The 25370-nt window shown below is 41.2% G+C and overlaps 1 protein-coding gene across 2 annotated transcripts in view; it reads right to left on the bottom strand.

Annotated features, from left to right (window-relative positions):
- Positions 1-25370, bottom strand: part of TIAM1 (TIAM Rac1 associated GEF 1) — a 149296-nt gene that overhangs the window by 88247 nt on the left and 35679 nt on the right. Inside the window, exons 5-8 of one of the 2 annotated variants that reach the window (XM_007447422.1) lie at positions 11940-12164; positions 9864-10049; positions 3937-4083; positions 1288-1362 (exon numbers count right to left, since the gene is read on the bottom strand). In XM_007447422.1, coding sequence (XP_007447484.1) covers positions 1288-1362; positions 3937-4083; positions 9864-10049; positions 11940-12164 — 633 coding nt within the window. The remainder of the gene's footprint in view (positions 1-1287; positions 1363-3936; positions 4084-9863; positions 10050-11939; positions 12165-25370) is intronic. The other variant, XM_007447423.1, reaches the window with a different exon arrangement.

Below are 25370 nucleotides of genomic sequence, written 5' to 3'. Positions count from 1 at the left end.
AAAGAATCCACCTGCCAATGCAGGGGACACGGGTTCGAGCCCTGGTCCGGGAAGATCCCACATGCCACGGAGCAGCTAAGCCCCGTGTGCCACAACTACTGAGGCTGCGCTCTAGAGACCATGAGCCACAACTACTGAAGCCCACACACCTAGAACCCATGCTCCGCAACAAGAGAAGCCCGCCCACCACAACGAAGAGCAGCCCCCACTCGACACAACTAGAGAAAGCCCGTGCACAGCAACGAAGACCCAACGCAGCCAAAAATAAATAAAATAAATTTTAAAAAAAAAGAACAGCAATTTAATTTCATCGGAAACAGACAGATGCTCAAAGAGAGAGCTATGGATGGGTATTTCCAAGGACAGCAGCCTTTATATGCACGATGACATAATCCAGGAGTAGTTTAGGTAACCAAGGGAGAAAAGTCCTGTCCACGGCCACTCTTATCCCCCCTCCCCCCAACAGCCAGAAATCCCCTACTACACTCTGATTTTGGAGGCTCAGCTCCATCTAGAACGAGGGGCAAGCCATTGCTTGGCTGCATGGCAACCGAGAGCTGAACCCTGTCATGTTGATTCTGAGTCCAGGAACCAGAGGATCATCCCAAGGTCACATTATCAACACCAGAATCCCCCCATTGCCCCCAGCCAAGAGGCCGCTTGTATTATCATTAGGGTCTTTAAAACGAGGAATGTCCATTTATTTAGAGGCTGAAAAAAAGTGGCCTAGAAAACAAAAAAATCAATATTCTTTATGGGCTTACAATCAGAGCAGTTTGAAAGACCCTTTAAAATCCAAGCACAAGGTTGAATCAAGTCTGGGGATCTTTAATCGAATGCTTGTCTTGGGAGGCAAATGCATTTTTTTTTAAAGAACAAACTGTCAGAACAGTTCTTTGAAATTAACTGAAGGAAAAAAGCAGCATGTGTGGGTAGAGAGGAAGGGCAGTAAGAACTCACCTCTTGAGAAGAAAGTTGTATATGAAAGGAATTAACAATGGCATAAAATATTCTGCTACCCAGCACCCCACAATTTCCTCTTATATTCTAGATGGAAACTTCAACATTCAAATGATAGTTATTGAAAATGTTATGTCAGCAGGAGAATATTCTTACTGTTATCAAGTTTTCCATCTCTTCTCGACCTGTTACATAATTTTAAAGGACCGATCATTTCAGTTTTTAATACTGAGTATACTTAATTTTAGGATCCCAAGAAACCACTGCATTGTGTAATGTTGATGTATTTGTGGTACTTTTAGAAAAGGAACATGTGTTTATTTTTACCTTGCCATCTGGAACAGTGTCATCAAATATTCCCTCTAAAGATTTCTTTACAGCCTCAGTTCCCTCACCGAACACCTGCATACACAAAAGTATCATCTTAAAAAGAAATCTGGGCAAAAGAAGCATGAGAAGGGGGATGGAAAACAGGCCTGACTATTAGAAAACATTACAGAAGTTTCAGATACTCTTACAACAAATCCTGAAGTAGGTAAAATAATTTACTAGCTAAAGACCATGAAAAACATCCCTCTATCTACAACAGATCACTTCCCACGTCTTGGACAATTTTTTAAAATTGGCTTTAGATCTGGATAATTCATCTAAATTTAAAGAAAATAAACCTGCAAATGCAATGAACCAGATTCATTCACAGTGAAGAATTTCAGCTATAGCATCACATACCTAATCAGAAATTTATCAATAATTAGTTTACTTTTTACCTCAGAACCTGAGAACATATGTTTATAATTATATTACCATAACACCAAGGAAAAGTTTCTTATTTAAAAAATAGAAACTTGTCTATCCTTTGAAATTTAATGAATCCTGCTAACTTAAAGATATGACTAAAATCACATCAGGGTACCAATGCCACGAGGTAGTCAAAACCTAAACACATGTGAAAATTTCATATATTTGCTCCCAACCGATTGTGTACGGTTGGTATAATATACATGGTTAAGAAAAAGTCTTTGCTCCAATGCAGATGAGATATATAGAAACATACAGTTTTTATCCATTTCAAAGTACTAAATTAACAAGTAACCTTCTATTGGTATACTTACGGCTAAGTAAGAGGTTTTTTTAAACTCTTACTGTAAGAGAGAATAACATGAATTGTTTGTAAGACATTACATGGTCCTTTGATGAAAAGAAAAATTTAAAACATTCTCTTGGATTCATTTAAATTCAGGCATATGTTTCAGCAGCAATGGACTGTAACATAAGTGGGCACCCATAAAGCAGAAGCACACAAATGAACTAAGGCTTTAAACAGAAGAGAAATTCAACCCAAGCTTCCAGCTGCGAACCCTGACATATATTTACAGTGTTGGTCTGAGTCACCTGCAATGCCAAATGACGCACACAAAATGACACCACCACCTCCTGAAACCAGGGGGGAAATGCTGATTGTTAATGCCACCCTTTTGCAGGTTTAATGAAGAGCCATCAAGTCTCGTGCAATTTTTCCGAAGAAATATTGACTTTCCTCCAAACAGTTTCTTCTTCGGATTTACACAGAAGCAAAACCCCAGGTAGCAAACTTGATGGTGCTCTACTCTCCCCAAAGACCAGAGAACTAACTGCATGAATGCTCAGGCTCTTCCCATCTGCTCATCTGGTCCCCTGCAAGTTCCACCAAGGGTCCAGACACTCCAGGTGGAAACAACGAGTGTGGTGGTCAGCTAAGGACGTAATACATCAGCTGTCACGATTAATTTATTTTTTTAAATGTCAGTTCTTAAGTAAACTAATGGCTGAACTGGTCGAACAAATAATGAGAGCTTTTTTATTGAGTCAGTCAATGGAATTCTCACTTTGCCTACAGGCTCAGAGTGAACAGGTCAAATTGGCAATCCTAGTCATGACCTCAAAATGCTCAGTGCCTGTACGGCTCATGGACTGGACACTCTCCTTCTCCTGAAAGACAAATACCTATGTCCTTCCAGTCCTTAAGATCTAAAGCAGCTCTGGAGCTACTCGTTTTTCGAAGCCAAAGAAGGCGGATGACAATGACAATGGAAAGAGAGTTTCCCAGAAGTAACTCCAGCAGGAAAGTGGACTTAGCTAGTAAAAAAGTCAAAGTAATGAGGCCAGAGCATTTGGTTAACAGCGGCCCAATGATGCAGCACCCTAGGTGGTGCCACTCATGATGCACTGAGGTAGGTCCCCTTCAAGCCCTGGCACCTGGGTAGTAGAAAGGAGTCACAGTGGTGAGTGAGCGCTCTCGGATTCCTGGTTCCTGATGTAAGTAGGCAGAAGAACTGGCCATTTAATGTCAAACCCCCAAAAGTCAAGGGCAAAGAAACAATCAGATTTCCCTGGAGGCTGCCTTTGATCCAGCGCCAGAGGCAGCTTAAAGATTGCTCAGGTGCCCACTTGGCTCATCATCAAGCCCTGCTTCTCTTCTGAAAACTCAGGAAGTGCACTTTCAGTAAATCTGTAATTACCCAGGGTTTGGAAAGGTTGCAGGTGGGAGACTGGAGCTTGGTGATAGACTAATAGCAGAGTTCAATGTTACGGGTATACGTTATCTATTTAAAGCATCTAGGGGCTTCCCTGGTGGCGCAGTGGTTGAGAGGCCGCCTGCCGATGCAGGGGACACAGGTTCGTGCCCCCATCCGGGAAGATCCCACATGCCGCGGAGCGGCTGGGCCTGTGAGCCATGGCCGCTGAGCCTGCACGTCCGGAGCTTGTGCTCTGTAACCGGAGAGGCCACAACAGTGAGAGGCCCGTGTACCGCAAAAAAAAAAAAAAAAAAAAAAAAAAAAAAAAAAAAAGCACCTAGCACAACTAACTTCTTTGTGTCAGCTAGTTGATGTGATATAACAGTATCAATCAAGGAACAATGCACACACATGCACACCCCAAAGTGAGGTGTCCGTGGAAGCAATCTACACTTGCTTTCTCATCCACCCTGGAACCTACCTGATTGATGCTTGGGCGTCCCTGCTTCTTTTTGGAGGTAGTGTCCAGACCCCAAAGAGAAGAAAACCTGCTCCTTCTCTTGCTGGCAGATCTGGACATGGCCTGAGTACGTCTTCTGACTCCAGTTTCACCAGTGCGAGCGGCCACCTAAGGAACGGCAAGAGGGGACATCAACAAGAGATGTGTCAAGACCACTCACCTGTTCCCCAAACCCTCCTCTAAGTCCCACTCTCCAAAAGCCCCTTCCCCCTCATGCCAGCCAACCCTGACCCCACCACCCAAAGCATTTCATCCATGACTTACACATATAGGGACTTTGAGAGCCCTTCCTAGATTCAAAATATAAACGAAAGGTTGGCAAACTCAATCACTGTCTGAAAACATCAGTAAAAATACATAAAATAGTAATGGAATGTATGCTAGGTTTCCAAGAATTAGATATCCTTCTGGTCACATTCCTGAACTCCAGCATCAAGTTAAACTAACCATACTTTCTTGAGATTCTCTCCAAATGGTACAGAGTTGTTTCTTCACTCTAACAAAAAATGATGGCTGAGTGTCAGCAAAAATAGTGAAGATGGCACATTTTGGTTCCTGTGATTCCATATTGAATCTAAATTTACCAATCTCTTCTATTTAGTTTTCTCAGAATTACATAAAATCACTTTCCTTATTAGGCAAGTGATAGCTTTCCCCCAATATCAATGTCCCTTCTGCCTTAGTCAGAGAAGCCCCAAATATAGCTGAGCATCTGGCTGCCTGAAGTGGGCTTATTTTCCTTGTAGCAGGGCATGGGCTTGTGATGAAGTTCTGGTCAAGGGGAAGTAGAAGGGTTACACTAAGTCCCCCATATGTGAACCTTCAAGTTGCGAACTTTCAAAGATGCGAACGTGCATCTGGTTCCAGCGAGGAACCAGAACCTGTGCCATCAACGTCAGGCGTGAGTGAAACTGCAGCCCTCCGTCTTCTATTGCTGACGACCCTTCAGCTCTACCGTCTCCCACCTCCTCTCCCTCCTCCAGTCAGTAACTCTTCTTGCCTGTTCACTCGATGCCAGCCCCTGGATGCCAGCTGTTATACTGTACTACTGTACTTTTCGAGGTACTGTACTGTAAGATTAAAAATGTTTTCTTTATTTTTTGTGTTTGTTTTTTATGTACTATTTGTGTGGAAAGTATTATAAACCTATTACTGTACAGTGCTATACAGCCAATCGTGTTAGTTGGGTACCTAGGCTAACTTTGTTGGACTTCTGAACAAATTGGACTTACGAATGCACTCTTGGGACAGAAGTCGTTTGTATGTAGGGGACTTACTGTATTTGTAATTTCCAGAAATGGTCCTCGAAAGGAGGGGGTTTTCCATTATCCTTCACTTTCCTCCTTCCCCGAAACATGAAAACTACCACTGTTAATTTTTTGCTTACATCCTTCCAGACTTTATTTCCAAGCAAATATCTATATAATCTTTTTACAAAAATGGGAATGTACTAAACGTATTTGGCAATTCTGTCATTTTCACATAAAATACGGTATGCATCTTTTTATTAAAACGAATTTTAACTTCAGAAAAAAAAATTGTATTTTTTTTTTGAAAGGAAGCTAAACTCTGTTGAGATATTTGCAAGGTGTCAGAGACCCAGATAAATAGTTCAATATTGCAGAAGGGAATATGCCAGATCTAAATCTGCCACTGTGATCGCCACGCAGGCATATGCAGGATCTCTATGAGGACTCCACATCGTCTTCCCAGGCAATCCTTCAGGCTGGAACTTTATCCTACAGGTTGTAAGCAAAGTCCCAGGAACTTGAGGGAACTTCCGCTAGGAGGTCTCAATAGGCCACCCATGGGCTCTCCTTTCAAAAGAGGGGAGTGTCAGGAGGTACAGCGAGTTGGACTTGAAACTTCCCCGCCTGCTCTTTGTTGCTGGAGGTATATATCTCGGAACCTACTTGCCATAGATTCCCACACGGTCAATTCCCAGTGTGATGGCTGCCAACTGGCAGCATTCTCAGGGATGAATACTGTTGGGTAACACAGGGGACCCCCCCCAGCAGTCAGCACGTTGGTTACAAGGCACACCCTTCTGGGGTTTTCAGTATCGACAGGGTAAACACCCTGGAAGCCCCGTGATAAGATTGGCAAAGACCCCCCACATCTATCAAAACCAGGAATCAAAACAGTTTCTCTACGAGGGTATTAGGGGGAAAGTTTTGGTCCCAATCAAAAAAGAGGAGGGAGCTGAGAGGTCTTGTATTTTCTCAGCTTAGCCCATAAGAAAACCCAGATCAGGGTATGTGAAAATGTGGTACTCAAGACAATGGTGGGAAAGTGCTTCCAGAAAGAGTTCTAACCCACTATTACACTCAAGGTCTTGCAGGGAACAAAATCAACAAAGGGCACATGTTTATGTTAAATATGTACACATTTTCTCTTCTCTATTTTCATCACTTTCTAAGCTAAAGGTAAACAAAGGTTATAAAAGGAATAAATGATAATGTGCTGACATACATAGATGTCCACATAACTGTGTCAATATCAGTTAAGCTTATCGCCACAAAATGATGCTAAGAACCACTGTATAAATGGTATTAGAGCTAAAAATTCTAGAAAAAAAAAATACATGCGGTCTCATATTTATAAATAGATACATTTACACATACATGTAGGCAGATACACACACATACCCAAACACACACACACATCTGTCCCTCAGTATCCATGGGGAATTGGTTCCAGGACCCCCGAAGATACCAAAATCCTCCCATCGTCAAGTCCCTTATATAAAATGGCACAGCATTTACATATAACCTACATAACAATCTCCTGTGTACTTTAAATCATCTCTAGGTTACTTATAATACCTAATACTATGTAAATCTATGTAAATAGTTGTAAGGACATTGTAAATATTATGTAAATAGTTGGGCAAATTCAAGTTTTGCTTTTTGGAACTTTTTGTAATTTATTTTTTTGAATATTTTCAATCCATGGTTGGTTGAATCCCCAGATGCAGAACCCGTGGAAACAAAGGGTTGACTCTGTGTGTGTGTGGTGTGTGGTGTGTGTGTGTGTGTGTGTGTGTGTGTGTGTGTGTGTGTGTGTGAGTGATAGCACACATCAATATCTGAACTTCTTGTGTTTGCCTGATTGTTTACTTCTTTATTATCATCTCTCCCACAAGAAGATAGGCTCCAATAGGACAAGAACTCTGGAGTCCTTCGCTATAACCCTAATCAGATAGTAACTGACATATGCCAGCACTCACATTTATTTGTTGACTGAATGAATAAATAAACAAACACTGAAAAGCAGAAGCAGATATCCTACATACCACAGTCACAACAATTAAACAGTAACTCTTTTGTGTATAATTTTAGAAAAACAGTCCAGAAGAGAAAGGCAAACAACCATAAACACTCTCAGTTACCAGCTGACCAGTTAGTTTAGTCTGTTTAACAAATGGACTGTTTATTTAAGGTTCTTATAGTAACTACTCTAAACTGTTGGGGGCCTTGTAAACTGCAAAAGTTACTGCAGCTCCCAAGACAATAATGACTCAAAATGAGCAAAGGGATTTAGAGGAAGAGGAAAAAGAGCTGGCAAAAGAACTGCTGGACAAGAGCTCAAGAGTTTCTCAATGATCTTGGCCCAGACAATGCCTCTCTTTGTGGCCGGAACCTGATTACTCTATCATTCTGCTCATCTGTGCAAACAAGAACAATGATAACCTTCTTTCAAAGAGTACAGCAGGGACCCTTCAGTTAATTACTGAAAATCACTGAGCATGATGGGAAGCCCTTCTGGTGAACGGTACTTACAGTGTAGCTCAAATCTCCACCTCTAGCCCTGTTGCCCTCACACCTCCTTCCTCCCATGCTCCCCACTTAATAGAAGAAAAATAAAAAAAAAGAGTCTGGACAAAGGCTAAATTGAAGAATGTTTCAACCCCAAGGAGAAAAAAATTCTCTGGGGTCAAATGACAAGGAAAGAAGGAAAAAATAAGTATCCAATAAATCAGACAGTAAAAATTCCCTGCCCAGGATCTTCTATAGGACATAGAGCAACGAACAGGAAGAGATACCCAACAGGCTTGCTTAACTTGTTCTGTCTGATTGAAACCTCTCATGGAAAAGAGAAGTTTGCAAGGACATACACACACCCAGAACCATGTCACTGCTGCAGCTAGCAAAAAAAAAAAGAAAGAAAAGAAAAGAAAAGAAAAGAAAAAAGAACAAAGGAACGGAGAGTGGCACATATGGAATTAAATATTCTCCTTCCAAATCACTGACCAAAGAAACCTAAAAGAGTTACTAACCCTCCCACCCCCATCTTCTGCTGGTCAGATTTTAATAGCCTGCCCATCAAAAGAAAAGTACATGCAAATCACAGATACTGAGACAGAGGAAATTAGAAGGTCTGGAGATGAATTATGGAAGGGTAATTCAGTGGCTTCGACTTCCCCGTCTCTAAGAGCTTAGCTCCAATGGCTCTGAAGAAAATAATAAAGGCACAGAAGTTTTAGGTAGACGGCAAAACTATTTTCTCCAAAGTCTACCAAGCCCAGGAGAACGAAAGAGCCTTCTGGATAGCTTGGGATTTAGTATTAATACTGATGCCACATCATGGGCATCATAAGCTTCCTTAATAAAAATGTTTCCTCAATTTACAACATTCTCAGTGTGGTAAACAAGAATTTTTATCCCAATATTTTTGCAGAACAGGCAAACTGAGATTTGGCTACGTTCCAAAGTGGTGTCCAGGTCTCACAGAAACAGACCGAGAGCCACAAACTGAAAACTGTTTGCTAGATTTATTTATCACAGCACTTTGATCCAACCCTACTAAAAAACAGGACTTAATAGCTATATGGAGAGGTGGTAGCCAGGGAGACCAAGAGCTGAGCTGTAATTTGTAGAACAAATCAGGATGCCAGTTTTAATAACTCCAGAAATTTGTTTAAGACTTCTTTAAGAATGTAAATCTACCCTAATTATCTGAATGATGACGCTTATCTATTTATAAAGAATACAAACGGCTCTGACTGAATTACAGCTCTGAATTCAATTGAAGGGTACAGCTGACACGGCAAGCCAAGAGCAGCACAGCTAAGGTCCTTCAAGGCGGTTTCTGGAACCTAGGACTTAACATTTAATTTCACAGCAAATGTGCTAAGGTGCAGTACATTTTAAGTGGGTGTTGATTTGGATGGGCTAAAACCATGTTACTCGCATAGCAATTTTTGAGAAGAAAGGGGCCCAAAGTACATAAAGCTGTTCGCAATTTAGCATGTACATGAAATTACAGATTGCAAACATACAACTACACAACCTGCCGCTCTGGAGGTCAGATGACAATTCTCTTCCCCAAGCAGCTACATATGTTGGGCTGATAAACACAGAAGGTCATGGCCTTCTTCAAATGCCTCAGGTATTTATGGTCACCAAAATCATGGTAAAAAATAAAGTGAAAAGGAAGATTTCCAAAGAGATCTATGTTCAGTATATGGTGTATGTGTTTTCACGTGGACAAGTGAGAGAGAGAAAAAACACATTTATGTATGAGAGAACAAGCTTTCCACTTACCATTTCCATGAGGTAAACATAAAAAGTACGTATTGGGGTTAAAAACATGACACTGCCTAAAAATGACATGAGTTATCCACAAGCACCACATGCAAAGACCTCTTAAGGTAATACCTTTCATATTTTCTTTGCACAATAATTAAGGGCCCATCAAGAGAGGCTTAAGTAATAAATGTCAGAACAGATTCAAGTGAAGATTTGCATCCGTGACCGAGGGAGGACATATCAGAAATCCACACAGAGCAGTAAACTAGAAAACGACTTTAGAGACTCCTGTCAAGTCGGGCTCAGGATTAATAGTCAAGATGAATATTTTTCAAAAATACATTAGCTTCTACTCACCAGCGCATGAAAAGATGATACAGAAAAGATTCCAAGGCGGCCCATTGCCACTTTCGTTGGACGGCTTGCAAAGGCAAGTAGCCTTTTAGGGTTGGGCAGCTCCCCACCTTGGAGGCTGGCTAAATAACAGCGGTAGCGAAACAGGTCCATTTGGAACTGTTCAAGATTCTGCTCCCAAACAAAGATCTACAGCGGTGAAAATATGGGAAAAGAGTGGGGGGAAAGAGGGAAGAAAAATGTTAATTTTATCCCACACAAATGTACCAATTTCTGTTATAAAAGTATTAATTTTAGTCCTAAGGGGTAAATACCAGGTACCCCAAATTTCTTAGGTAATAGGTCAAGTATTATTGTTTCCATAGCTCACGTGCTATTCTGCAGACATCTATAGACATAAATTCAGTATGATAAATAGAAGAGATACCCTTAGTTGCTCTCTTCCCTCCCATCACAGATTTCACATTTGCGGCCATGATAGGTCCATCAGCTCCAGGCTCTGGACCACAAACCCAAGGGAAAAGACGTAAAGAAATGGAGGATGTCCAGCGCTGGAGAATTATATGACTTACCAAGAGGTGGCTTTTCAAAGGAAGACAGAGAAGAAGAAAAGCGAGGTGATTTCAAAATCAGAGGCAAACAGGCCAAGAGCTTTTGGGAAGAGGTGGGTGGTAGAGAGTACAGGGTGGGACAGTGGAAAACTAGATGATGTAGACCCAGACTCTGGAATACATAGTTCCAACCAGAGGATATATCCAAGGTATTTCCACATTTTTCAAAATGGCAAAATAATACCTACCTCCTGAGGCTGATGTGATGGTTGAATAAGATAATGCAAGAATAAGAGTGGGACCAGGGTCTGGCATATAGTGAAGGCTCAGAGATGTTAGCTATGATGTGGATATTGATTAATGGTTGATATCTACCTTTTCACTTCAACTTAAAATACAGTGTTAGTGTAAACACATATCCATAGCACTATTCACAACAGTCAAACAATGGAAACAGCCCAAACGTCTATCAACAGATGAATGGGTAAACAAATCGTGGTGTATACATACAATGGAGTAATATTCAGCCGTAAAAGGAATGAAGTATACGTACTGAAATGAGGATCAATCTCCAAAACATTACGCTAACTAAAAGATGTCAGACACAAAAGGTCACATATTATGCAAGTTTTTTTGTATGAAACATCCGAAATTGGTAAATCCATAGAGACAGAATGCCAGGGCAGAGGGGAACAACAGCTTAAAAGGTATGGGTTTCCTTTTGAGGTAGATGACAATGTTTTGGAACCAAACAGAGGTTGTGGTTACTCAACACTGTAAATGTACTAAATGCCACTGAATTGTATGCTTTAAAGTGGTTAATTTTGTGTTATGTGAATTTTACCTCTGTTTAAAAAAAAATACAGTACCGGGTAATAGAGGGAAAGAATAGACAGAGAGAAATATGGAAGATCACATGCTGGTCAATTATTTAAATAGTATTTATTCACATAATTATTTCCGAACATGTTAGGCAAAGTTTCAAAGTGTTACTAGGTGGCTATCACTGACTTTTAAACAACTAAATTGAAGGCAAAAATGTCCTCTCTTATCTCACGAAATCTTTCCTTTTCAGCATGAAATATACTTGTGCACATATACAGCAATTATACATATATTTTTAAAACACACTCTACCTTTCCCCTAAATTTAGAAGTCTAAATTTATTGAGGAGTCAGGAATGAATCCCCATCACAGTTAAGCACCAAGTTAACCTGATAACGTGGGGAATGAAATTGCAGACTTTTCAGTTACACAGATCCCCAAGAACAGCATGCCATTGGCAGGAGTGGGTGGGCTCTGCTATTAGATTTCTGTCTTTCATTCAATTTAATATTGTTCCCTTTAGTTCATAACAATCAACTGTGAACAACGGGTGAGGAAAACGGACAGTCACAATAAAGAATTTAGCAGTCAGGATGACAGGCTGACAGTGAGATAACCGATAATGTTTCTCGATTCCAAGGCAGCAGAAAAACTTTCAAGCCCTAAGGATTTTGCCCACGTCTAAACACGGAAGAACAATTACCTGATCTAATATAGTTTTCTTCTTCTTTGAATCAGTGACTGAAGACAGCTGCATTTCGCCCATTTTCTTCATCTTTTCATCCATATCAATCTTCTGTTCCAGTTTTTTGATTTCCGACTTCAGCAGTTGGAGCGTGTCTTCTTTGTGATGGTGCCTTGCGACAGCGGCTGCACAGGCAGAATGGATGGCAGTGATCCAGTTCTCCAGCTCCGTCTGGCTGGTGGTCTGTGATGGGGGAGGTGGGGGCCAAGAAGAAACAGCCACCTCTTAGGTTATCATAGACAAACCAGTGCACTTCCAGACAAGCCATGGCTGGGAGTCAAGGAGGCAGGTCTAGACACCCCATGAGGAAGGCTAACCTTTCTGAACTCCTCCTTCAGAGAACACCTAAAAGAAGTTAGTCTTAGGTCAGACACCAACCCCGCCACCCCACCCCCAGCCCCCAACAGCTGACGGGAATGAAGCCACCATGTCTGCTCACCCAATGTACTTACTGAACTCACTTGTTGCAGTGGACCGAACATTTGTGTCCCCCACCCCCCAATTCAAACATTGAAATCATAACCCCCAGTGTGATGGTATTAGGAGGTGGGGACTTTGGGAGGTAATTAGGTCATAAGGGTGGAACCTTCATACAGGGGGTTAGTGCCCTTCTAAGAAAGAGGCCAAAGAGCTAGCTAGCTCCCTTCTACCATGTGAGGGCACAACAAGAAGATGGCCATCTATGAATCACAGAATGGGCCTGACCAGAACCCAACCATGCTTCCACCCTGATCTCAGACTTCCAGCCTCCAGAATGTTTCTAAGCCACCCAGTCAATGGTAGTTTGCACTAAAATACTTGTACATGTGATAATCCTATACAGACAGCTTAGTTTCCAGTTAAGTGGGTTGCTATGAAGCAAAGGTCAGTTTCCAGAGAGGACTGGTCAGTTCCATGGTGAGAGTGAGGCCGAGGGATATTATTGGCCAAGGAAGATGCAACAAACCTTCCCCCAGTGAATCACAGTGACCCCAATCCACAGGTCCCCTGCCAGAGCCGAGCAGCCATGACAAAACTAGGGCTGGGAAGGTAGTTCAAGGAGTGAGAAGCAATCCTGTCTTAGGGAAGTGTCTAGGAATAGCAACCACTCAGCAGGATCCCAGCCACTGAGAATGACCAGGTCAAAAGGGATTTAAAGACAATGTTGGGTAACACCCACCAATGGGCAGGTAACCTCAAAGTGGGCTTGCTTGTGACTCACAGTGTTCTGAAAGGCAAAAGGTGGGGGGATAGTTCATGTGTAACAATGTGCCATGATTAATTCTTTAGGAACTCAATCAGTGAGTATCGCCTCAAACCTAGAGAAGTTTAGTAAATGCTCAGAACTTAGCTCATCTGAACAAAGGGTCTATTTGGCTACTTGAATATTAAAGGAGCTGACGGCATCATTTTTCACGCACAACACACTGTTATTTTTTTTTCCCCCTCTGATGCATCTTCTTAGTTTCCTGACTCATTTGAGCCACGGTCTGCAGACAAAATTCTATTAACAGGACCCCACCCACATGACTGAAATTTAAGTGAAGGCACCACCGCAGGTGTCTATGTTATTTCTGAATCTCATCATATTCCACAAAAGAAACTGCATCAAATGTTACAAATGGTGTCTGCCAGCAGAGACACCACACACTGGACAAACCTAGACAATCTGTCAGTTGTTACGTTTACAACAAAATATTTGCCTGTATCTAAAGAAGACTTCACAATAGCTAGACATTCTCCTAAAGAAACAGCAGAAGTACCACCTGATAAAGCAAATGGAATCATTTTGTGAGGACTGAGTGGGAAAAGAAGAAGAGAAAAAGACATTGGAAGTCAAAGGTAAACACTTGTAGGTAGAGAAAGTTAGGAAAAAAGGCAATGTGTGTATATGAGATTCATCTTTTCTTCCACTACACACCTAGGACTTAATCATCTTATAATTGGAAGCTTAGAACTGACTAAGCTTAGAACTGACTACCTTTATCCATTTCACCCCCCATTCCCCCCTTTAATTCTTTGAGAGTTAAAAACTCCACTTCGAATTCTTAATATTTAATCTCCTCTTGGAAAGTAACTACGTTACATTTTGTCTTTGTGTATCACTTTAAAGTTATTCAAGAAAAACCCAGAGTTTAAGATCCCCCAACATATAAAACCACCATGCTTCCTCCTGCCTGGTGCAACTAAAATGTTTGCTGTCTCTCCATGCCTCAGCATCAGTGGGTATTTTGCCAGATGGGGTTATTCACCGCCCGCTTCCCCCCACTTTCTAAAATTTATTAGAGAAGGAATCAGTTCAGATGGGAAAACAATCAAGTAAGGATTCTTTTCTGAAAGAAAAACTTCCAAGAAGAAAATACCAAGTGCCGGTGAAAATATGGAGCAACCAGAGTTCTTATGAGCTGCTGGAGAGTAAACTGGTGTAACTGGTTTGGAAAACTATTTGGTACTATCTCCTAAAGTGGAACATATGCACACCTTGTGACCCCCGAAATGCACTCGTGGGTCTACTCTCAACAGAAATGCATTCCTGTGCTCACGAAAATATACGTCCCAAAATGTTCACAGCAGTACAACTTGCAATGGACAAAACTAGAAACTATCCCAACACCTGTCTACAGGAGAATGAGTGAATAATGTGTATAATCACACAGTGCCATACTACACAGCAACGAGAATGAAAGACCAGTAACTACCCACTACAATATGGATAAATCTCACACACACATAACATCGAGGAAAAGAAGCCAGACGCGGAAGAGTATAGACTATAAGACTCTATTTATGTAAAGTACAAACACAGGCAAAACTAACGTACACTGTTAGAAGTCAGAAGAGTTGTTTGATGGGAATTGTGGGGAGAGGGGTAGCATCTGGGAGGAAGCACAGGGAGGTCTCTGGGGTGCTGGCCACATTCTGCTTCTGGATCTGGGTGCTGGTTACATGAATGTTATGTCACGGGTGTGCCCAGCTTGTGAAACATCATCAAGATGTGTACTTTTCTGTGTATATGGTATCCTTTAATAGACAGTTTTAAAAAGATCCTTCCAAGATATATTACCCTAATATTTAAGCATAATTTTTCTATATCTTAAAAAATATTACCCTTCAGAGTCTATTTTTCAGGAAAAATTGTCACTGCAAGGTTGTAATGGAAGTTCCCAACAGCATGACCTTTTCCAGCATCACTTCTTTGTCCTCTAAAGTGCCTGGCAGCATCTGATAAACAGCTAGTCCCCTGAGCCAAAATATGCTTTTCCCCTTTGTATGCACAGCTCCATGGAAACAAGGAGCTTTTAGATGTGAAGGGAGCTGGTGTTTTCACCCATGTGAAAAGGATATTGGGGGGGTGTTTCAGATGGAATCCATGCAGAGGTAGCATGTCACTAATGAGGAGAGGACGTGTCTCCAGTAAAAACAGCTGGTGCATCAGTGCTCAGTGAGAGGTCAGTATGTATTCCCCCAAGACGATCCTCACTCATCTCTGCCTCCCCTCCCCTCCCCCACCCCCAGCCCAGGGGAAGAAAAGTAAATACCTACAACCCTGACATAATATCTGAGGAATAGTTAGAAAGAGCTTAAAACTCCTGATACAAACTCTGCTAAATACAAGTTACAAACTTAACATTTTAAATAAATATATTCATCTAGAAGGGGTCCAGGTGACGATTTTACAGATGAAGAAACTAAAGCCCAGTAAAATTAGAGATGACACAGTCATTTCTTATAAACCCTGATCTCCGTCAATCCTATTCTTTAAAAAAAAATTTTTTTAATATGCTACACACACCACTCCAGAGCCCCGCCCCCCAGCTCTCACCAATTGCTCTAAAAACCTAGCTGTGGGGTTTTTAGTGTTGCCCACTCCTTTTGAGCTCTCCCTAGGGACACAGAGGGATGGAATTTTCCTGGTCCCTGCGAAGTTAGGTGTGGCTATGCCACTTGGCTGGGGCCAATGAATCTGAGTAGAAGCACCATGTGTTACTAGTAAACAAAAGCCTGATTCACCCAATTCTTGTCCCTTTGCTTGCAGTCCTGGAATTGTGGGGCAAGATGGAGCTTCTGTCAGCCTGGGTCCCTAAGTGTCTAGGATGAGAAGAGCTTCATGGCCAATGTCCTACAGACACATGGCCAGAATGAAAAGGTATGTTAAGCCATGGAGATGTGAGGGTTGGTCCTTACTGCAGCATAATCTAACCCATCCTGACTGATACACTAGCAAAGTAAGAATTCCATTTCAAAATAAGTGATGTTTTTAAAATAAGAGTCTGTATAATACATTGTTTACCCTCTAAGAGGAGCCACAAGCTGATAGGTTCTGCAGAACAACAGCTTTTTGGTCTCTTCACTTAATGTAAAGAGAGTCCCTTCTTCCTTCCGCCTGTGAGATTCTCCACAAACTCAGCCAGGGGCAACACACCCCATTCTCATGTCAGAGAGTTTATGTTTGCCTCCCACTTAAGAGGTGGAAATGAAGGAAACCGATACTAGTTGATGAAGCTAAACATCCTTTGAAAGGTGTAGCCATCCTGGAATTTATTTATTTAAGGGAAAGGAAGATGGTGGTTGCCAGTGGGTAGGGGAAGAGGAAAATGGGGAGTTCGATGGGTACAGAGTTTCAGTTCTACAAGATGAAAAGAGCTCTGGAGATGGATGGTGGTGATGGGTGCACAACAATGTGAATGCACTTAATGCTGCTGAACTGTGCACTTGGACGCAGTTAAGATGGTATGTTATGTATATTTTAGCACAACTTAAAAATTTTTAAATCAGATAAAATAAAAAGAAGGGGAAAAAACATACCAAGTCTCATAACCTAGAGAAAGATGTTTAGAAAAGTATGATCACAACGTTATGAAAAATTTAGCCATCAGCCTTTTAACCATTAAGTACGCTCAAGTCTCCAACTGCTTTTAAAACCTGTCAGAGGCTGAAGGCAGTTCCATTAGAGAGCATTTTTGCTCCTACTGTCCTGCCTAAATAAAACAGCGGTCTCTGCCATTCTCTACCATTAGGACAAGTCAATTTCTAAGAAGGACAATTCACTAAATGAGCTTTTCAGTAGAGTCTGCCCTTTGGCAGCGGCATACACGGGCTACGTGTGACTGAGAGGGTGGGCAAAGGCGGCGCTGACTGTTGTCAGCAGCAGGTTAAGTAGAGACACAACTCTTGAAACAGTTCCTAGCCGTCTGCAGGCTTAACACTTCTGAGCTGATCACAGCAGACCACCAACTTGATACAGTGTTCTCCAGTGTGGCCACGCCAGGATTTAAACTCTGACATGCTAGAAAAAGCTTTTCAAAGCCGCCAACTTTGCATCGCCTTCTCGAACCAGGCAAGTTTAATTAGGGATACCAGGTCCACTCCAGCGCCCTCCATCAGAATCCAGTGGTCAAAAAGGCAGGAAGGAGAGACCACCAAGTGGTACCATCTCAACTTCTCCCACATGCATCACTTTCCACTAAACAAACAGCAGCAGACAGGTAGAGGGAGTGAATCGTGTGCTTCGTCCTTTTTGCCTGCTGGGGATGCCATAAATACTGCATAAAGTTCAGTGAAGGGAATAAGCAAAGTTCTTGCTGGCAGAGGAATATAATCAGCAAAAAGTGCATTTTGCATAAGAGCCCCTTGGAGCGCAGAGTTAAGATGAAGCACAGGGCTTCATTATGTATTTAAATAGATCCAGCTTCAATTACCCAACTGAATGGAGGATACTCTGTGATTCCAGACAATCAATGGCTTACGTGAGTGGCAGGAAAAGGGAAACTCATTTTAAACAAGAGAGGTACTAGAGAATATATGCCAGATCTAGGAAACTAAAATGTCAGATAATCTGAATAGAAGCACAAGAATAATTGCAAAGTAGGTTGAACTTTTTTCCACTTTAAAAAAACAAAAAGGAGGATAAAGTTATGCGTTAATTTTAAGAAGCTAGGTGGGAACGAAGTTCCCGTGTGAGTTCCTGAAAAGTCTTTTTTCTCATTGGTTCTCTGCTTAACACATTTTAGAGTTTTATTTATATAAGACTTAATTAAACCATCAGTGTTAATACCTATAAAGAGAATGACAGATATGACCCCATAATTGTAATCTGGGGCTCCTCTCATCCACTGGAGAAAGTCATGTAACTGGGCACCACTCCCACGCTTACCTCCCCACCTCTCACCCACCCCAGGTGAACTCTTTCAAGAATAAGAGAGGCTCCAGACTCCAGGAAGCCAGACACAAAAAAAGAAGGAACTGTTTACTGCAAACAAAGGAATACATGGAAACCTGACCCAGTGAGTGGCCATGGCAAAGCTGAGTAGCCCCCAGAAAAGGCCAACAAATATTATCAACTGGACCCCCTCCACAAAAGGCCTCCCAATCTGTTCATGCTGTCATAGCCCCCAGTAGATGACAATGTGCACTGATGAGATCCAAGCACTTCTTTGGTATCTCATGCTTCAATGTGGTCAGACAACTAAGGATCACCAGACATGTGATGAAAAGCCTCCAGCATAAAAGGCAGACACCAGGGCACATGGATGAGTTAACACAGTGACTGTTATGCATGAGGCCTAGAGAGAGACAAGACTGAAGCAGGAGGATAAAGGGCCAGGGGAGGGCAGGCTCCAGGGGAAAAAAAAAACAGTACTAATCAACTATTTAATGCATTGGAGATTTAGAAAATATTGTGAAGTAACCAGAAATAAGCAAATTAAGCAGGAAAAAAAAACGATAATCATTAACTACGGGCAAAAAACAAAATGTTGTTCAAGAAAGGAAATAAAATGATAGTACACTATTTGGCTCAGCAGCTAATACTATTTATGTGGTCATACAGCATGGTGACATCAAAACAGCATAACAGGGACTACCGATTTACCTCCAAATTTTCATGTAACCATATAGAAGATGAGGAAAGGAGAATGTGTATATAATACAGCTAGATATTCATCTATCATAACAGAAAATCAGTAGTTAATGTCTAAGGTCAGTTAACAAATAGTACTGAGACAGGCTGGGACCTGGGACCCTTTGCTGCATTACTTGCAGCTGGACAAACATCTCCACCAGCAATAGAATACAAAATAACTATAAGGGACTAAAAATAACTGCATACATGTGCAGTTGGAGCAAATTATGAACAATAAGATACAAAAAGACCAAAAACCCAACTGCCACTTTTGAGGTGTCAGGAGCAAAAGCAGGGTACTGTGCATGATCCCTGCACATAGCACCACCAAGGGGGCGGGCAAACCACCCCTCCTGCCCGACCCACCAATCCATCCCCATCCTCACCCCATTTAAGGGTCAAGCTTGCCCCCCTTCAGAGAGTGAACAAGGGAAACTGTTACTTGTTTCTCTCCCTCATGTTGCAGCTCCAGTCCCAGTAAAGCCTTCCCAGAACTTCTCATCTGGCCTCTTACCAATTTCCATTGATTAAGGAGTCCAAGAATCCTGGTCAGTAACAGTATAAGCATATTGATGAGAAATGAGGGTAAATGCAAGAAAAAGCAAACAAACAAAACAAAACAACAACAAAAACAACCAGTTAAAATAGTGGAGTACAGCTGCTTAAGGGAGTGATGATTGGAAGAGAGGGAAAGGAAGTATGGGAAGACAATTTCACTTTAATTCTTTTAAGGTTAATTGAATTATTTAAAACTATGTGTTCAAAACAGAAACAGACTCACAGACATAGAAAACAAACTCATGGCTATCAAAGGGGAAAGGCAGCAGGGGGCAGGGGGATAAATTAGGAGTTTGGGATTAGCAGATACAATCTATTACATATAAATTAGATAAACAACCAGGTTCTACTGTGTAGCACAGGGAACTACATTCGACATCTTGTAATAAACTTAATGGAAAAAGACTCACAGACATAGAAAACAAACTCATGGCTATCAAAGGGGAAAGGCAGCAGGGGGCAGGGGGATAAATTAGGAGTTTGGGATTAGCAGATACAATCTATTACATATAAATTAGATAAACAACCAGGTTCTACTGTGTAGCACAGGGAACTACATTCGACATCTTGTAATAAACTATAATGGAAAAGAATCTGAAAAAGAATATATATATATATATATATATATATATATAAAACTGAATCACTTTGCCGTACACCTGAAACAAATACAACATTGTATATCAACTAAACTTCAATTACATACATAAATAAATGAAGCTATCTGTTCATATTGACTTAAATACAAATTAAAAATATTGTAAAAAGGAAGAGGAACACTGTTAGTAACATTATTTGGATGATACATAACAGTATACAAATTATATGCTAAAATCTAACTCAGCCACAATTATATCTCTGCACTGTACTTTTAACATACGTGGAGAAACCTCTGAACACACTAATAGTAGGGCATGCACTGCAAACAGTTACCAGCCCTGTGCATCATTTTTCACTTCAACATCCATACTCTCCCATAATACTCTCCTTAGAGCAGGGCCAATGGCACCTCATCCTTTGAAAAGGCCCCCTCTGGTACTGGGAATGGGCAGGGTCCAGGAGGGACCCCATTCACTTTCTCCCCTTCAGGGAGCTCTCTGATCCTCTATCCCAAATGGGGCATTAATAGGATGCCCTAAGGAGCTCTTGAACTTGAGTCTATGGCTCGTGGGTCATATCTGCTATTTCTTTCACCAGATGGTATGAGATTGAGCCACCAGAATGGTGCTGACAAGATGATCTGGGTTGAGTCCAATTCTTTACAGAGATTATAAAATTTGGCCTGGAGTTCCACACATGCCATTGGTGACCCTTCTTCACAACTAACTTATGCCAAAACCAAAGGTAAATATTTCTAAAGTGGCTGGCGAGAGGCAGGGAAATGATCTACAGTGATGAGAAAACAGGACTTAGCTAGAGACCAAGTCAACACTTAACAATGAGAATACAGACCAAACACTGAATCTGTCATATCTGTAGATAACTCTAAGTTAGGAGGGATATAAACATCAGGGAAGATCAAATTAAGATCCTAGATGATTTCGTTAGACGGACGAAAACCGCAAAGATAAAATTTCAAAGAGGTAAATCTAAGTGCTGCATTTGGACTTTTCAAAAAATCTATTAAAATAAGATGAAGAAGACATTGATGCTGAGGGTTGGATAGGCCACAAGCTGGGTATGAGTCATCCGTCTGTTGTGGTTTCTAGTAAATTAAGGAATTGACACCAGCATCATGGAGGAAATGAGAGGAACAGGAACTGAAATGCAGGCAGCACAGGGCGGAACCTGACAGGGTGTCAGGTTCTGGAACACGATTACAAGAGAGAATGTCAAGGAGAGGAACTGAATCATAGGGAGACTGGCTCGGAAACCTCTAGCAGGGAGACCTAAACAGGAGACATGGTGGAGGGAAATGAGAGCTGTTTTCAAGTATTTAGAAGGTTATGAGAAAGAATAAGCAGGAAAGCCTTACTTTAAATTCTGGGGGAAGAATATGGAAGCAAAAGGAAATGGCAAAAGTCACCAGAAAGAACGTATTATCTCAACATGGCGAAGAACTTTCTAGAACTTGGAGCCAACTAACAAAGTAGATGGTTAAAGAGCTGAGAGCTTCCCAGGGATGGACAGCTGTCCAGGCTGACCAGCTGCGGGGGCCTTGCAGAGATGGTGCCTACCTTACGAGGGAGGCTGGATGTTAATCTACTCAAGTCCAAGATACTAGATCCTTTCTAAAGTCTTTTCTACCAAGTCCACTTGATGCTCCTTGTGAAAGAGGATTTCCAGATTTTTTTCTTAATCTGGCTGCCCTTGTCCAGGACATATGCCAATGACCTTCATCGAGTCTGACACATAGAACTAGATGTGGCACTTGAAGATAATTCCCCAGAGCATGATAAAACTCAAAGCCTTAGACTTTTCACAGAGAAGCCACACTCAACTTCTGTAAAGATACTTGGGGAACTAGTCTCGTTTTCTTATAATTAAAATGCTAAGTATAACATTTATTGAGCATTTGCTACCACATACCTGACTTGCATTATCACATCCAATCCCCAACTCAACATAAAGATACAAATACTATTCTTCTTTTAAAAGGGTCTTTTTAAAATATGCATGCTATAAAAATTAGGAGTTTGAGATCAGCAAAATATATATATATATATGCATGCTGTAGCCTCATACAAGTGACATTCCTAATGATAAGAAACATTCTATGGAAAGGCAATGACCCCTTAGAGATAATATTTTCTACACTTCTTTAGATATATAATTGCATATGATTTTCTACCCAATCAGGCATCATTCTTATTCTGCCTGCTAACTATGTTCCCAAAGCATTTAATATAGGAATTTTAAACTAATATTAGGATACGTTACCATAAAAGTCACTGAGCTTTTTGGAATTGTATGTAACATCCTCCCGTAATGGATGAAGAGAGGGCCGAGAGGAAACGGTACTTTGTAGGTGATGGGTGCTATTTCTGGCTTCCAGTTGGAGGGAAGAACGCTAATTAAAATAGTTTAAATGCAGGAGCTATAGCCTCCCTTTGCAGACAGGGTAGCACTTCCTCTATATAAGCTGCTCTAACATTCATGCCCATTCCCACCCCCATCCGGCACACAAAACCCCTTTTCTACTTCTGCTGGTAACATGAATCTCCTTTCCATGGGCGAATGTGAATAACAGCATCAGATCAGAAGCATACGAGCTCTGGAAACTGTGTGCACTGAACTGAGCCCTGGGGCTGGAATAACCTACAAATTATTTCCATAATCGTGCTTGATCTCCCTCGCTTTAGCCTCACCCCCTACACACACAGGTTCTTTTCAAATTCAGCCCCTCCAGAGTCATGTGGATTACAATAAGTAGAAGGTAGAAAATGCCCTCATGGATCCCAAAGAGCAGTAATTTCCTCTGAAAAGGTTCATTTTGTGCTCTATCCCACGTAAGTAGCATAAAAATTTCACCAAAACCAGAGGACACAGAGGTTTTCATGAATAAGGTCCTATGTTGCCACAAAAGAATTTTATTCAATGTGACCTAATGGGTATCGTGTCTTTTCTGCACTTACCACAGATGTTTAAATTACCTGTTTTTTGTTTTTTGTTTTTGTGGTACGCGGGCCTCTCACTACTGTGGCCTCTCCCGTTGCAGAGCACAGGCTCCGGACGCGCAGGCTCAGCGGCCATCGCTCACGGGCCCAGCCGCTCCGCGGCATGCGGGATCCTCCCGGACCAGGGCACGAACCCGTGTCCCCTGCACTGGCAGGCGGACTCCCAACCACTGCGCCACCAGGGAAGCCCCAGGAAAGTCCTTTCAAAAGGAATTTACATCATGGGTGTGTAGGTAAAAAGGAGAGTATCCTGAAATCAATGAGATTATCATCTAACCTGTATAATGAGGCAAGAATGGCCAAAATCAAGTTACAGTTTTGAAATATTCCCAATGAGTGGCTTAATTCTAAGAATGAGAAAAAGTCACTTTTTACTGTAATCACTGATTCTTGCCCATGTTCTTCTTAGGGTAAGTAGTAATAGTATTGGGATAAATAATATACTTGGACAATAAGGGACTTCGGCAAAAGAGAGGCTAGGTTTGAATCCAGCCCCAACACTCAGTAACTGTGACTTGACATCCAATCATTAGCCTTTGTAAGCCTTAGCTTCACAAAAGCGGGTACACAATCCACATCAATTAGTCAAAATATGGATACACAATCTAACTCACTGATTTCTGGAAGAATTAAGTGGATTCACATTGTAAAACACTTTCAAGGAAGTGGCATACAATAAGGGTGCAGTAAAAGATAACTGCTGATATCATAATAATGTTATTATTGTTGTTATTGTTAGAGTAGTTAGGCATTTCCTCATTTGCAAGATATCCCATTAATTAATAAAAAGGTATGCTAGATTTGGAAACACAATGGTTTATAAGTTATAATAGAGGAATATTTTCAGGAGACAGAGCACGTAGATTTTTTTAATAGGATATACAAAGCACTACGCATTAGGGAAGACTTGAGAAATGAGACTATATTAAAATCTAAAAGTTCTGGTATAAAAAAGAATAACTTTAAGAGAGTAGAAGGCTAGCCACCTAATGGAAAAGGATATCTGCAATGCATATAATTAACAAAGAGATGATATACAGAATATGTAAAAAAACTGCTATGAATCATCAAGAGAAGAAAGACAACTAAATGGAAAAAGAGGCAGGAGACTGAAATAAAAACTTCACAAAAGATGATATTGAAATAGTCATTAAACCCATAAAAATGTGCTCAACTTCACACTAATAGTTTTTTAAAAAGATCTGACAATAACACGTGTGGACAAGGATGAGGAAGAACTGGAATTCTCCTAGGCTGCTGATGGGAGCATATATTATTTCAATAGTTTTGGAAACTGACAGTATCTAGCAGACTTGAATGTGTGCATATATCCCATGACCCAGCAATGCCAGTCCTAGGTATGTACCAAAAGAAATGTGGACAAATGTATCCTGAACATAGAAGGATGAATACTCATAGCAATACAGCTCAGGATCCCTACAAACTGGGGTCAACTCAAATGTACGTACGGAAAGGTTGTCACACATCCCAGTTAGCCTAGGACTATTGAAACTTATGCCTATTATCCTGGCGTAATTGTTAATAGTGCTGCTATAACTCTTAAAATTGTCTAGTCTCTAAAGTGTCCTCATGAGTCCATCAGGAGCAATGGGAGAATAAGAACCTCAAAAAGATGATCCTCCATAAAAGCAATTAACAACACTGGCAAAAATTGTCAAGATGGACTTTTTCAGAACTCTGGAAATTAAATCTTGTGACTTGAGGTGATTTATTGAAAAAAAAAAAAAGGCTGAATCTCAGTAACAATATTAAGTATAAGGGTATCTTAATGCACTATTCTCATCCTCATCTCTCTATCTCCACATTCATGTGAAAACCAGCAGTCAAACAGCCACTGAAGGGGGCAGAATGGGTTTGGAGCTCCCCCAAAACACCATTCTCAGAAAAGTCATTATCTGACCTGTTTAATACTGCATAAGAAATCCCCATTCACAGGGCTTGTAGCTATTTGACTTGACTCAGAACTCATTCATGTACACAACCCTTTACTCCAGGCCTGTTTGTAAAAAGCAATCAGTGACAACTGTTTAATATCACAGTTGCCTGAGGTTGTGGTAACAGCTGGGGCAAAAAAGAGTTGACTGAGAAACTTTAGGAGAAGCTGGGGAGTAAGATAACCATAGTCCTCAGAATTTTGAAGGTCACATACATGCACAGAACTGTACACATGCTCAGAAAACCCTGAGAAGGCCCTGTGCTCACCCCTCAGGCTGATCTTGAGGCTCTGTGCAAGCAGAGGTGAAGACTACAGCAGAGCTGTAAACTAACTGCCTAAGTGTTAAAGAGGTACATACAGAGGTCCTTGGGAAAGAG

The sequence above is a fragment of the Lipotes vexillifer genome, unplaced genomic scaffold, assembly GCF_000442215.2.
Source record: "Lipotes vexillifer unplaced genomic scaffold, Lipotes_vexillifer_v1.1 scaffold689, whole genome shotgun sequence".
NCBI classification, from domain to species: Eukaryota; Metazoa; Chordata; class Mammalia; order Artiodactyla; family Lipotidae; genus Lipotes; species Lipotes vexillifer.
The sequence above is the reverse complement of the archived record's forward strand: the minus strand, read 5'-3'. Positions and strand labels throughout refer to the sequence as shown.